General features: G+C 38.2%; 1 protein-coding gene across 1 annotated transcript in view; it reads right to left on the bottom strand.

Annotated features, from left to right (window-relative positions):
* LOC311279464 (complement C3-like) overlaps positions 1 to 15,850 on the bottom strand; it is a 74,678-nt gene that overhangs the window by 19,505 nt on the left and 39,323 nt on the right. Inside the window, exon 24 of the mRNA XM_084390988.1 lies at positions 9,923 to 10,028. Within this exon, the coding sequence (XP_084247114.1) occupies positions 9,923 to 10,028 (106 nt within the window). The remainder of the gene's footprint in view (positions 1 to 9,922; positions 10,029 to 15,850) is intronic.

The following is a 15,850-nucleotide window of genomic DNA, read 5'->3' as shown; positions in this document are numbered from 1 at the left end:
ACACTTAGCAAAGGTTTTTTTTTTGGACACACAGACATCAAGAATCAGCCTGTGAATCTCAACAATGGTGACAATAATAAAGCATGTTGCAGTGCATTCTGGGTGCCACCAATCAAAACTCATTCATGGCTCCCATCATGCATTGCGGTATGAATAAATTATGATCTGAATTGTTTTAGTAATTTCCTTTTCCTAATTGAATATTATTTTTGTCACCATTGTCAAGATTCATACACTGATTCTTGATGTCTGTGTGTGCCTTAAAGAAATTTTATTTATTTTTTTTTATACCAGAACAACTTTTAAGAAATCATTTGGATTATATTGACAAATCTCGATATTATTCAGTAGAATCACTGTGATGCTGTAATGACCAATATACATTTAAGTCAGAGATTAGGCTCTAAATGTGATTTAGAGTGATTCATTTCAGTGATTTCGGGTCAAATGAGGATTATGTTAAAATATAATAAACACCTGTTCACCTTTTCTCTTTGTTCATCTGGCTGTTATAACTCAGATACAACAGCCAAACAACATGTAAAGTTAATGATCTAATGGTCAAGAGTCCAACTAAAGCAAACACTGATCTCCACAACGGTGGCTTAAAAAAAATAGATTTTCTCATTTGGTGATTCTGCTTGTTAACATCAGGTGTCTTCAATAATGGTCAATCATCACTCAATCAATCACTAAATTATCTCATTAACTTTAACACTATTGAGTCTGGAGCCAAATACACTTCCAGGAGAGTTCATTTAACACTGGAGTTTTTGCTGTGTGAGTTCATGGGTGGAATAAACATATGGCAGGACTTTTACTTTCTGACCCCTGGACTTTCCACCTCTGCTCTCATCTGTTATCTGTTTGGTCTTGTAATGTTTTCGTCCGTATGTTACTATTGTAAATATATGTATTTACTCTGTGTATACTCGTAGTTTCGATGTAGTATTAGTCCAATTATTAAAAGTCCATATATCCTTGATTGTCTCTGTTTTAAATGCACATAGAACCAAGTCAATGAGATGTTTCGATCTTAAGCTACATGCTTTATCTTGTTACGATTTCCAACATGACATCATGACTTTGCGTAAACATACACGCCACTTTCAAGTCAAAAGTGGCGTGTTATTTATACGCATTTTGAGCTATCCGCGTGTATGTTCACGCCGAAACGAACCGTCATCTTCCGCGTGTATGTCTACGCCGTTAAATGTCAGAGCGAAACGGAGCAAAATGTACGTGAAATTAATCATGTTGGTCCCCTTTGGAAAACGTGTAGATGTCACAGTTTAACAGCCTCAGACGTGAATCTTACACGTACCATTATCCCCGGACGTTTGCTAATCCTACCATCTAATCATAACCATTTCTTAAAACTACGTAGGCTACAATTATAGAGAAAAACAACAGACAGACAAATATAATCACAATAATTTATTTAATGAGAAAATGTCAAAATCGGTACCAAAAGTTGTTCACGTGACGATGTGTCCTCTCTGGCAGTGGTTTTGTATGAGGTAACAGAGCAGAATTTAACTTATTAATTCAAATCCATGAAAATGTTAATCCGTCTTCGGTTCGGTTCGCTCTGAGGGCTGCCGCCTGCGCGGCAGTGCGCGCTTCATTTCAAATGTGAATGTGCATGACGCAATCTGTGACGAAGCAGGCGAGGCGAGAGCCAATGAGCGTTTGATATTACTGCCGTAACCATAGAAACCTGTCGTAACGCTTCTTGAGGGCGCAATTTTTGAATTTGAATTCATAACAAGCGCGGGGTTTGACGTTTACGGTCAAGATGACGATTACTGGATAAAGGGCTGAGTTTGGATCTTTTTCTTGCAAATAATGGATTCTGAAGGTTTGGATTACATCAAGCTAATAAAATTGGTGTATTTTGTGAATCGATGTTGTGTTGTAAGGTTAATTATTGTGATTATACATTTTAATATTGTCCATAAAATGGGTATGTTTAGGTGTGGGAGTACAGTTAAGGGATCTTACATTTATAATCTATACATGGTATTAACCCCAGTGACGGGTAGGTTTAGGGACGGAGTTGGGGTAGGTCATATTTATAATGTAACGTTAAGTCAACGGCGTTGATAAACACGCTGAAAAGCGATTATGCGTGTTGATAGCACGCCAAAAATGGAAATCGAATTGGCGTGTCATACATACGCCATTTCATGAGATCAGCCTGCGATTTCAGTAACCTCAATTTTATAAGGACAGGAGAGTTGTTTCAATGGCCAGAAAACAGCTTTCTTTGAATTATAAGAAGTGATAACTTTATTGAGAAATTGATAAGTTAATCTTACGGCTGGTTGCTGGACAAACAACTGTTTGATAATTACATTAATTTCCATTAACACTAGAAGTGCCAGAATTCCATAACTACTAGAACTGCCGCAAGCAGTCATTTTGACCGCTAGATTCCAAACTCTATATCTTTAATGATAAATACCCAATTGAGAGATTAATGCATTTATTGTATTAGGATATCTTTTAAAAACAAAACAACACCAAACTGTACATTTAAACAAGTTTAATTATACATCTATAAATAATAATATCCGTAGATGTCCAAAATGACGGAGCAGCCTGTTTTCATGTTTACACTGTTCGATCGCACCCGCGCCTTACACACACACACACCATATTCCAGCATTGCAATCTTGACATCGCAGCCTGTTCATTATAGCCATAATAAAATATAATAATAAAATAGTCAACCTAACATTTAAAAAATCCACTGCTCTGTTTATATAGTCAGTAGCCTACAATTCGTAGCCTACCATTTTGCGCATGTGAAGATTTTTTCCGTCGATATTGGAACGTGAGTGAAGTAGCCTACAAAGCATAATAAAGAATAGTTTACCATCCAAATACATCGCAAATGTTGAAACATTTTTATTCTAATTAGAGAGTTACGTGAGCCCAACGCCGCTTATTTTCACTTTCGCTTGAAAGTAGCCTGCCCTATTTCATTTTGGCTTGTTTATAGTTATTTTTTCATTCTTGTTCTGTTCTGAATATCATTCCATTTAACTGCTTTGTTGTGGAATATGTTTTGTGTATTTTTTACCACATTTTATGGTTGTGTATATTGGTATATTTATAATAATACCGTGAAATTCAGTGCGGTCAATCTGACCGTCTATGGCCGAAATAGGTAAATATGTTCATTTGTTTTTTGCCTTATGTGTAATTTATATGAAAAACATTTTAAATGAAAATACAGACACTTGTAGGAAAAGTCAGGTACCAGCAGGATTTTATTTATTTTTTCAACAAAGTTATTGCAGATATAAAATTCAAAACGGTCAAAATGACTGCCATGGCAGTTCTAGTGTTAAGGATTGTCTCAAATAAATCGATCTGAGATAAGACTATTGATATATGAATGAGGAATTATAATTCGTTGTAATTGATTATTCATATGCAGTCGATCTATTTTCAACTTCGATAAATTTAATGTAACTGTAAATATTTAATATATTAATCATATTCATGATTAATTATTAAAATTCCCTATAGAACATTTGAGCTATTTGTTAATGTTAGGGCTGGGCAATATATATCGTGAGATTGTTATGCGCATCTCGTCAGTAAAACCGGTTCCTTGATTAGTAGTAAATCACCATCACCTGCTTTCAGATGGAGCGGCATTTACTACACAGCAAAAACTCCAGTGTTAAATTAACACTCAAGAGTGTTAAAGTTAATGAGATAATTAAGTGATTAATTTAGTGATGATTGAGAATTATTGAAGACACCTGATGTTAACAAGCAGAATCACTGAAGGAGAAAATCACAAATTGTAAGCCACCGTTATGGCGATCAATGTTTGCTTTAGTTGGGCTCTTGACCCTTATGCATTCACTTTAAATTTTGTTTGTCTGCTGTTATTGATTTATAACAGTCAAATGAACAAAGTAAAGTGTGATCTGATAGTGTTGGTTATATTTTGACATAATCATGCTGTGATCTGAAAAATGACAATTATTGAGATAGTTTGGTTTAACTTGTTAGCAGCAGCTTTGTGATTTTACAACATGTGATTATCAGTATTTTTCTTATAATCCAAAATATATAATAAACATTGTTCTGATCAAAACACTTTCCAATGAATTTATTTAGAAACCCAGATATCAATAATCAGCCTGTGAATCTCAACAATGGTGACAATAATAAAGCATGTTGCAGTGGCTGCCACCAATCACAACTCATTAATGGCTCCCATCATGCATTGCGGTATGAATAAATTATTAATGTGTAATTTACTTTTCCTAATTGAATATTCTGCTCATCACCATTGTTGAGATGCATTGACTGAATCTTGATGTCTGTGTGTGCCTAAAAGAAAGATTCTTTTTTAAAACAACGTTTAAGAAATCCTTTATATTATATCTAAAATTCTGGATATTTATGCAGAATCAAAGTTTTTCTGTAAACAACAACATAAATCAAAAACAAGTTCAAATTGATGATTGTCATAATATAACCAACACCATCAGATCACTTTTTTTCTTCATTCATCTGGCAGTTATAACTCAGATACAACAGCCAAACAAAATCTAAAGTTAATAATATAAGGGTCAAGAGCCCAACTAAAGCCAACAATGATCGCCATAACAGTGGCTTACAATTTAAGATTTTCTCCTTCAGTGATTGTGCTTGTTACCATCAGGTGTCTTCAATAATGATCAATCATCACTAAATTAATCACTTAATTATCTCATTAACTTAAACACTCTTGAGTGTTCATATACACTCCCAGGAGTGTTAATTTAACACCGGAGTTTTTGCTGTGTACAAAGAGCCGTAGTTAACTGACAAGCTGAGCCATATCGCATTAATTATCGCTGGCGATACGTCCGCGATATTAATGCGACATGGCTCAGCTTGTCAGTTAACTACGGCTCTTTGAAGTAAATGCCGCTCCATCTGAAAGCAGGTGATGGCGATTTACTACTAATCAAGGAACCGGCTTTACTGACGAGATGCGCATAACAATCTCACGATATATATCGCCCAGCCCTAGTTAATGTACAACCCAGTGTTGCTACACTATAAATCGTGTTCAGGGGGCGGGGTTTATGTAAATTCTAGGGTTGGTGATGTCACTAACCTGGGAGGAATGTGGTGTAGTCTCTACCAGCCGTTTGTTGTAGTCCTTAAAAAGCGATTTCTTTAAAAGCAAATATCTCCCTTTGTTTTGAACTTTGAGCGTTTATGCTCAAACAGCAACATTACACACTAACTAAAGTTAGAAAAGTGAAATCATAATCAACCACCCCTTTAAAGGTAGACCCATCAGAAAGGACTGGGCTTCTCGGAATGCAGGTTTTACAGAAACCGAAACTAAACAGAGCGTTCAGACAGAGGGTGAAAACAGGTGCTGCAACAATGTAAATTATAAGACAAATTAGTGTTTTCGAGATTAAATCATGTAAACCTATTCCAGTAGACCCCCTGAACAAAATTATGAACCTGTAAATGAGCAGGCATAATAGGGGCTCTTTGTGTAGGATTGGGATCTCAGAACAAAGTACCCAGCAATGACTCTTTAGTGAACCAAAGACGCACAGCTCACAGCTGTTATGCTGCATTTGAGGCTTGTGAGACTCAAATCTGTGTGGTTCCTGACTGGTTGTTCATAATGACAGCATGTAGTTGATGATGTCACTAACATTGTTTTAGTATTGTTATTTAATACGTAGTTTGTGAAAAGTCTGTGTAAACACATTTAGTAAGAAGTGTTACCATCCGAACGATATCATCATTCGGCAATGGAATTGCATGTTTTATATATTTCATCCAAAAAAGTAATCGTTGTTGTGTTCCCTTAATACTCTGTTGATTAGTAAATGGCTACTAGTGATAGTTGTATTATGTGGGGAATTGGTATATTGAGAGGGGAGAAAAAGTGTGCTTTTGCATGCAATGATTAAGTAAAGAGACGTGCATTACTTTGATGAGATCGCTCTTGATTTATGTGACTACACAACAATCATTACTAATAATTGGAAGAGGAATCATTCATTTTCTTATGATTCCCCTTCCCAGTTGCCTGTAGCAGCAGCTGAGGCTGTGCTGATATACACGAAAAAATTCAAGCTTGAATTTAGCCATGGTACAAAATAAAATTACGTAATAATATATGTACATGATTAAATGTGTTCAGTTCACTTTTCACACGCTCTCACGTCACACATCCATTTTCTCACGCACAGAAAAATCGCGAAGCAAAGAGGACACGGAGACCGACAGACTAGACAGAGCAGGTTACTTATGATATAAAAAAAATCAGCTCTCAGATTCTGTCACTTTTATTACGAAATTCAAAAAATAAATACCGTTTTTGGCGCTTGTAAATGTGACGCGACAGATCCCTAGCGGCACGTGAACCGATCATCTCTAGCTAATAGTAAATAAACACGAAATGATCACTGTTGAAAGATACAGTACAACATACCGAAATGTATATACCTCATACAAAATATCGACCAATCAATCCATCAAAGGGGTCAATAAAACAGCTGGAGAACAATTATGTCACATAACACTTACCTCAGGAAAGCCATTTAATGACCATAATAGGCTATAGCACGTTAGTTGGCTAGAAAAAAGGAGCTATAGAGAGTATTTTGCTAAATATGTGTACTATATTACATATTTATTATATATTATATCATTAAATAAAGTTGTTATTATAATAAAAAAAAACCGAATTATATTTAATTTGAGTTATTTTTAACCTTAAATAATACACAGTATATTCCCCGGTGTTAAGTTTAACACCGCTCGGTGTTCATATAGGAACCACCAGCAGGGTGTTAAAAGTAACACTGAAGCAGTGTTAGAGTTAATTAGATAATTAAGTGTTTAATTGAGCGATGATTGAGCATTGAAGACACCTGATGATAACGAGCAGAATCACTGAAGGAAAGAGAAACACAAGAACTACAACTGACTTCCGGAGATGAAATTAACTGAAGATAAAAGACGACATTAAATCTCTGAAGATCTCAGCAGAGGAGGATTAAACAACTCCACAAACAACATTACCAGCTTTACTTATTACCAACTAGTTATTGACAATTAATAGAGGTGTATATGTTGATGTTTTATTGGAAATAATATGTTTTAGTAAATTCACCATTATGGTGATCAGTGTTTGCTTTAGTTGGGCAGTTTGACTCTTGGCTTTTCTATGGAAGTTTGTGGTCTTTGTGACAGTGTTTACCAAAACACATACTTTTGTTACAAAGATGATCAAGTGATGTAGTTTTAACCATCATGAAGTAGAACAATTCACTAAACTCATAATTTGGCAAAAATGGTATTTGTTATTAAAAGATTACTTTTTCACCAATGATAATTTCTTGCCACTGAACAGCCATTCTGAATGTTTTTTTTTTCTTTTTTTTTTGGAACATTGTGGAGCAAATTATTTAAGACACACACAGACATCAAGAATTAGCATATGAATCTCAATAATGGTGACATGCTTCCTGCAGCAATGCATGCTGGGAGCCACCATATTATAAAACTAATGGCTCCCAGCATGCATTGCAGCATGAAGCATGTAACCATCGTTGTGATTCATAAGCTGATTCTTGGTCTGTGTGTGCGTGCGTGTACGGTTTATTTTCTCGCAATGTATTTAAAAGTTAAAATTCAGAATGTTTCATCTTTGAAAAAAATATATATATTGACGGTAAAAATCTGTTGATAACAAGTTACTTATTTTGGCCAGTTATGACATTTGTCAAACTTTTTCTTTATGATGATGATGAAATATACATCATATATTAGTTTATTGTTTTCTTCGTAACACATGATGTGTTTCAGTAAACACTGTTACAAAGACAACAATTCACATAACATTTTATCAATGTTATCAATCAGTGGTCAATCCACCCAACTAGAGGGAACACAGATCACCATAATGGTGACCAAATATTTTCATCTGAAAATGTGTTCATTCCCAAAAAGAACTTCTGTAGATGAATGACAGAAATAAGGTCAAACTAGTTTGTAATAAGAGCGATTTCATGTCTTTTCAGTTGATTTCATCTACAGCTGTGTCCAGAAGTCAGTTGTAGTTCTTTTGTTTCTCTTTTCTTCAGTGATTCTGCTTGTTATCATCAGGTGTCTTCAATAATCGAACACTTATCACTCAATTCATTATTTAATTATCTGATTAACTCTAACACTGCTTCGGTGTTACTTTTAACACCCTGCTGGTGGTTCCTATATGAACACAGAGCGGTGTTAATTTAACACCGGGGAATTTACTGTGTACTGCCAGCTGATAGGGCTCTCTGTATGTTTACAGCATTAGGTGAGTTATTTTTTTCTTGAGAAAAATTAATGCCTATCTTGTGTAGCCTACCTAATATTTATTCAAATGAGTCAATATTAAATCAAATCACAATAATTGAATTGAAATAATAAAAAAGTGCAGCTTACCAGAAATTGTACCATGTAAACATTGTAACATGTTGTCACTAAACCTAATAAAATTCAGTTTAGTTACCAACTGTTAAGTTTAGTTACCCCAAATGAATCCACACTACAAAATGGAAATGCAAAATGTTTCTGCTTATTGTTGACAATACACAATCACATATTCCAAACAGGAATGGCCTTAAATGAGAAATCTTTCAAGGATTATTTTGCATAGATGTAAACTTTTTAGCATTGAAGATTGGTTTCAGCAACTTGTTTCTTTCTTGAGTTAATCAATGGCACTATTAAATCTGCTCAATTAAATTTCAATTGTTCACTCATAAAGACAGTCACTTGTCACCACCTACTGGCTTAATGATGCAAATTGCGCAAACACAGACAAGCGGAGTGATACAAACTGTGAAAAGGCTGATGCTGGTGAAATATTCGAACACATTCGAGGACCTTATATATATATAGGCTACATATCAGAGTTAAATAGGAATACATTGTAATAATGTTAATCAAGCAGACTAAATCACACGACTGCGCAGCAATATTTAAGCTCATTATACAAAGGAAATAATACAGATCTAGACAAATTGAGTTGCTTATAGTTAAAATCGTCATGAACGATCATTTAGGCTAGATGTAGGCTTATTTTTCACATTTTTGGTCACAAAATATTTAGTCAGTTTTGATGACTTTGCAATATTGATCAAATGTTTGAATATTAATAATGAAAATTGAGTAGGGCTACGCCAAAATGTGTAACATTTATGTAGCCTACAAAGGAATACAAAAGCCCCGACATAGAGTTTTGACGCAGCTTTAATCTCCCTTTTGGTTATTTCAATACTTAATTGACGACAGAACACGACGTTACATGCTAGTAGTTTATTTTGCATGATACAGGGCGCGCCGCATTTGCGCGCCGCATTTGCGCGTTTATTTTCCAAATACATTCGGGGCTGAAGCCCAGACAAAATCGGCTGACGTCAAGTCCATGCCTGGTCCCCCGCTGTCTTCGTTCCGATCCTTTTATGTGCCCCGAAGCTGATGATCAGTGAGAAACTTGAAACCGGTGCGGCGCGCGCGCCCCCGAAGCTCATCCGTGAGAAACTTGAAACCAGTGCGTCGCACATAACACTCGCGCTACTGGCCTCGTACGCTCTCACGGCTCGTGGACTCGTGCTGCTTGCCACTTTGCCTATTTTGTGTTTTCTATCACAGGAAAAGTAATTGCTGAGATTTTTGTTTCTGAAGTTTTTTTTTTTTTTTTTTTTTTGGGAGGAATTGACTCGCGGGCCGCATCAAACTGTTTTGCAGGCCGGTTACGGCCCGGGGGCCGGACGTTCCCCACCCCTGCATTATAGGGTGGTTATGTACTACCAACACACATTTATGTTCAAACGCCATGTAAAAGTGAATTTTGTATAATAGGTGCCTTTTAATATCTCACCTGGAGAGTAATATTCATATATTGTGACGGCAGCAGGTCGAAGCAGACTCACATTAAACATCTTGTTCATTTTGAAGGCAATTCTTTCTGTATCTTTATGAGAAACCTGATAAGCAAAAAAAAAAAAAAAAGCAAATGTATTAAATGTGAAACTGCCCACATTAACATTTCTTTGGCATACATTTCTGCAAAATTCTAATATGCAGTCTGTAATGTACAAACAGGTGAATATGCAGTTACACAGCAAAAACTCCATTGTAAAATTAACTCTCCTGGGAGTTTATTTGACTCCACACTCAAGAGTGTTAAATGAACACTGAAGCAGTGTTAAAGTGAATGAGATGATTAATTGAGTGATGATTGAGCATTATTGAAGACACCTGATGATAACAAGCAGAATCACTGAAGGAGAAAAATCCCAATTTTAAGTTACCTTTATGGAGATCAGTGTTTGTGTCACGGGGTGACTATATTCAGTGGGGGAGCAACGCACACGCCAGGGAATGGGTTTCCCTTGGGGAATGTTTTTAATGTAACACCCAGCAAAATGGCTGCTTCCTGTGCCGGATGTAAATAGTGACAATCTAGCGATCTAATAGCTTGTTTGCATATGACGTCACCTCACTGCGTTGCCATGGCGCGAAATGCAGATGGAGGGCAGGAAGTGATTTGCTACATTTAGAACCACTATAACAAACTCAAAATGCCTATGTTTTGCGTCGTTTATGGTTGCTCAAATCGATGAAACCACGAGGAGTTTTTATCGAGTACCAAAAGTTGTTGTTCATAAGGGGGAAAAAGGCAAGAAATTGACCGAAAAACGCCGGAAAAAAATGGCTTGCAAACCTACGTCGGAAAATGCCTGTGTGTGCAGTGATCACTTTGTCAAAGGTGAATTAACTTATGTGGCTATGTTTGTGTAACGTACCAGTTTCTGAACTTTGTAAAGTCAAAGTAATTGTTTCTTCTTTTCTTTGAGTTTGTAAGTTACCCCTGTAACTGAAGACAAACTCGTAACGTTACAGGCAAAATCTTTCAATTCAGTTGAAAAATCGCTCCTCTTCATAACGTAAGGATCACGTCCAACATATGTTTCGATTTTTTTGTTGTATATTTCTCTTGTAATAGCGTCAAAAGTAGTCCAGTACGGACTTTCCGCCATCTCGTCCATTCCGCTCTTCACTTCCTGCCCTCCATCTGAATTTCGCGTGTCATCACAATCACGTGACTGCAAACCACCTATAGATAAATCAGCTTCAGGTGTTCGGCGGGAAGAATCTAGGCTGGCGATTGGCACGTATGTTTGGCGGGAGTGCTTTATATGTTCATTGTTGCCGACAGTTCAGGGTGCAGCAGACACGGGGGAGAAGCCGCCGCCCAGGAAGGGGCGCTCGGCTGGCGATTTGATCGAGCGCGTTTGGAACGCGAAGCCGACGAGGATCTGAAACGAAACCGGCATTCTGACAGAACTGGAATTCGCGATCACTACGGCTGCCGCCGTCGCGTGGACATGGCCCTGATTGTCGGGTTGAGAGGCGTGTGTGCCTGCTTCGTGGTTCAATGTGATGGGATGTGTGACTGCCAGTGACTCCCCTAATCTGTACGGTATGTGAGCTTTGCTCATATCCTGTTTTCTCTGCCAGTTGAAACAAAGGCTTTCTAAGGGATTCCCTCGGCCCCACGGCCAGATTACTTTACTGCTCTACTGTTCTGCTGCTCTACCGCTCTACTGTTTTACTGCTTTTCTTCTCTCAACACAGCAGCTAACCAGCGCAGCCCAACTTCAAGGAGACGTTTGCTTGGACACTGTTCATTTGCCTTGATCACAGTGAGTTTACTGTTTTGAAGTGTCCTGTTCTTAAAGTGTTTACATTGGGAAAGCTTTTGCTGTTTGAAGTGGGTGCACGAGTGCTTTAACGGTTTCGGATTGTTTGGTCTACATCTACAGTTCCAGATAAACAGCCTCCTGTGACTCGGGTGTGTTATGCTGATAACTTGAGCTAATCCTGAGTATTATAAGCAGTGCTGTGCTGACGCTAACTATCCTTCTACTGTCTGAGCCTCTGCTGGAGAGAACGAGAAACTGCTGCGCTGACGCTATCCTTCTACTGTCTGAGCCTCTGCTGGAGAGAACGAGAAACTGCTGCGCTGACGCTATCCTTCTACTGTCTGAGCCTCTGCTGGAGAGAACGAGAAACTGCTGCGTTGACGCTATCCTTCTACTGTCTGAGCCTCTGCTGGAGAGAACGAGAAACTGCTGCGCTGACGCTATCCTTCTACTGTCTGAGCCTCTGCTGGAGAGAACGAGAAACTGCTGCGTTGACGCTATCCTTCTACTGTCTGAGCCTCTGCTGGAGAGAACGAGAAACTGCTGCGCTGACGCTATCCTTCTACTGTCTGAGCCTCTACTGGAGAGAACGAGAAACTGCTGAGCTGACGGTATCCTTCTACTGTCTGAGCCTCTGCTGGAGAGAACGAGAAGCTGCTGCGTTGACGCTATCCTTCTACTGTCTGAGCCTCTGCTGGAGAGAACGAGAAACTGCTGCGCTGACGCTATCCTTCTACTGTCTGAGCCTCTACTGGAGAGAACGAGAAACTGCTGAGCTGACGGTATCCTTCTACTGTCTGAGCCTCTGCTGGAGAGAACGAGAAGCTGCTGTGTTTAACGCTATCCTTCTACTGTCTGAGCCTCTGCTGGAGAGAACGAGAAACTGCTGAGCTGACGGTATCCTTCTACTGTCTGAGCCTCTGCTGGAGAAAACGAGAAACTGCTGCGCTGACGCTATCCTTCTACTGTCTGAGCCTCTGCTGGAGAGAACGAGAAACTGCTGAGCTGACGGTATCCTTCTACTGTCTGAGCCTCTGCTGGAGAGAACGAGAAGCTGCTGCGCTGACGCTATCCTTCTACTGTCTGAGCCTCTACTGGAGAGAACGAGAAACTGCTGCGCTGACGCTATCCTTCTACTGTCTGAGCCTCTACTGGAGAGAACGAGAAACTGCTGCGCTGACGCTATCCTTCTACTGTCTGAGCCTCTGCTGGAGAGAACGAGAAACTGCTGCGCTGACGGTATCCTTCTACTGTCTGAGCCTCTGCTGGAGAGAACGAGAAACTGCTGCGCTGACGCTATCCTTCTACTGTCTGAGCCTCTGCTGGAGAGAACGAGAAACTGCTGCGCTGACGCTATCCTTCTACTGTCTGAGCCTCTGCTGGAGAGAACGAGAAACTGCTGCGCTGACGCTATCCTTCTACTGTCTGAGCCTCTGCTGGAGAGAACGAGAAACTGCTGCGCTGACGGTATCCTTCTACTGTCTGAGCCTCTGCTGGAGAGAACGAGAAACTGCTGCGCTGACGCTATCCTTCTACTGTCTGAGCCTCTGCTGGAGAGAACGAGAAACTGCTGCGCTGACGCTATCCTTCTACAGTCTGAGCCTCTACTGGAGAGAACGAGAAACTGCTGCGCTGACGGTATCCTTCTACTGTCTGAGCCTCTACTGGAGAGAACGAGAAACTGCTGCGCTGACACTATCCTTCTACTGTCTGAGCCTCTGCTGGAGAGAACGAGAAACTGCTGCGCTGACGCTATCCTTCTACTGTCTGAGCCTCTGCTGGAGAGAACGAGAAACTGCTGGTCGAATCCTCCTGGGAGTAATTGCTCACTTTAAAGACTCTTAATAATTTAATAAACATAAAACCTTTTGAAGCTATTCTGTCTCTCGTTCTGACTTTGTGGGAATACGGTCTTGCTCCTCAGGGTGGTACGCAATTTAGGAGAGGCGGCTAGCGCCCCCTGGCAGTGACATTTGATTTAGTTGGGCAGTTGACCTTTAAATGTTTAACTTTAGATTTTGTTTGGCTGCTGTAACTGATTTATACAACTGCCAGATGAACAAAGAGAAAAGGTGAAAGGTGGTGTTGGTTATATTTTAACAATCATAATTTGACCTGAATCACTGAACTCATTTAGAGCCTTATCTCTGACTTAAATGTATATTGTTGATTACAGCATCACTGTGATACTACAGCATTAGATTAAGAATTTTCAAAATAGTTCAAAAGATTTCTTAAAAGTTGTTCTGATAAAAAAATTAAAAAAATAAAAACTTTCTTTAAGGCACACACAGACATCAGGAATCAGTGTATGAATCTCAACAATGGTGACAAACAGAATATTCAATTAGGAAAAGGAAATTACTAAGACAATTCAGATCATAATTTATTCATACCGCAAAGCATGATGGGAGCCATGAATGAGTTTTGATTTGTGGGACCCAGAATGCACTGCAACATACTTTATTATTTTCACCATTGTTGAGATTCACAGGCTGATTCTTGATGTCTGAGTGTCTAAATAAAAAATATATATTTTGATCAGAACACCTTTTAAAGGCAATATTATGAAGCTGCAGACTCGGAGCCTGCATCTACAGTCCCGCACCCAGAGTCCCGCATTCTCAGACCCCTCGTTTTTCGAGACAGCGCCTCCTGCTGTTCAGAAGATCGTATAACACCCTTATCCAAATGCCATTGAAAACAATAGGATGCAATATGACAGTCTCGTTTTTAAAGTTATCCAAATAAATATTTGCGTTCCCTGCTTAATGCATGTGCCAAAAAAACGTATTGTGTTCTCTGACTAACAAATTACCCAGTAGTTTTTGAGCGTGGGTGTAATTGAAAGAAAATTACTGATGGAAGGGATACAATTAGCCTACTATGGAAGCTTGTTTCCGCCACTGAATAATAAATAAATAATAATAATTGCGACTTTTTATCTCACACTTCTGACTTTTTTTTCCTCACAATTGCGATATATCAAGTCAGAGTTTTTGACTTTTTTCTCAGAATTGCGAGAAATAAAGTCACAATTGCGAGATATGAAGTCGTAATTCTGAGAAATAAAGTCGCAATTGCAGATTGAACTATCTTCTGAAAAATATTATGTGATAGCCTATTATATTGCTACGTTTTTTTTTTTCAAATTCCAATTTTTCTTTCAGTTCAACCTATAATGGTGTAATTAACATTATACCATGCTAACATTACAAAACCTATTTTCTGATATTTTGAATGCGAAGCAAAACTCAAATAAGAATAGACAAAACACCAATAATAAACAATTCTATACTTTATTTAACGATCACCTAAACATCATCTTGCTGTAAACAGGACAAAGCAAAGAAAAAAGGAAAGAATTGTGTTAGTGACTTTACTTTTCTTCTTCAATTGCATTAAAAAAACTCCTCATTTATAAGTCGCTTTGGATAAAAGCGTCTGCTAAATGAATAAATGTAAAATGTAGGCTAATGTAAATGCATAAGGTAAAATTATTTCTGGTAGGCGAATGTTCCTTCTTTTTTAATTCTTTTTGCAATCACTCTGTCAAATTCCTCGACTTCACTAAAATAAAAGATGAATGCCATTGTCAAAAATATTGTGTAATAATAAATAATATTTTTTTGCAAATGCAAATTACAAGCATATCTAGGGTGATAATAAGTCGGGCCACGGTGGAAATGGCTGGCAACAACTTCATATCAGTTAAAATTATTATTGATTAATTTTAATACTTACGTTTTATAAGAACTAATTTAAGTAAAAGAGGCGAAAAAACATACATTAACGGCTCAAATTTTGTTACAAACTATCTTTACAAATATTAAATGGACTATTCATATGTTGGTGTATCGATGAGCTATAAAGTAGTTTGATTAAAAAAGAAACCGAATGAGGTATGATTCCCTAAATAAAATTGACGATACTCACGTTCTTCACATGTTTATCCGATCTAATTTGATAGGAGGCGCTGTCTCGAAAAACGAGGGGTCTGAGAATGCGGGACTCTGGGTGCGGGACTGTAGATGCAGCAGGCTCCGAGTCTGCAGCTTCATACTACTCTTTAAAGGGGTGGTTGATTATGATTTCACTTT

This window comes from Rutilus rutilus (assembly GCF_951802725.1).
Source record: "Rutilus rutilus genome assembly, chromosome: 2".
Classification (NCBI taxonomy): domain Eukaryota; kingdom Metazoa; phylum Chordata; class Actinopteri; order Cypriniformes; family Leuciscidae; genus Rutilus; species Rutilus rutilus.
Note: the sequence above shows the minus strand (reverse complement) of the source record. Positions and strands in the feature narration are given on the sequence as shown.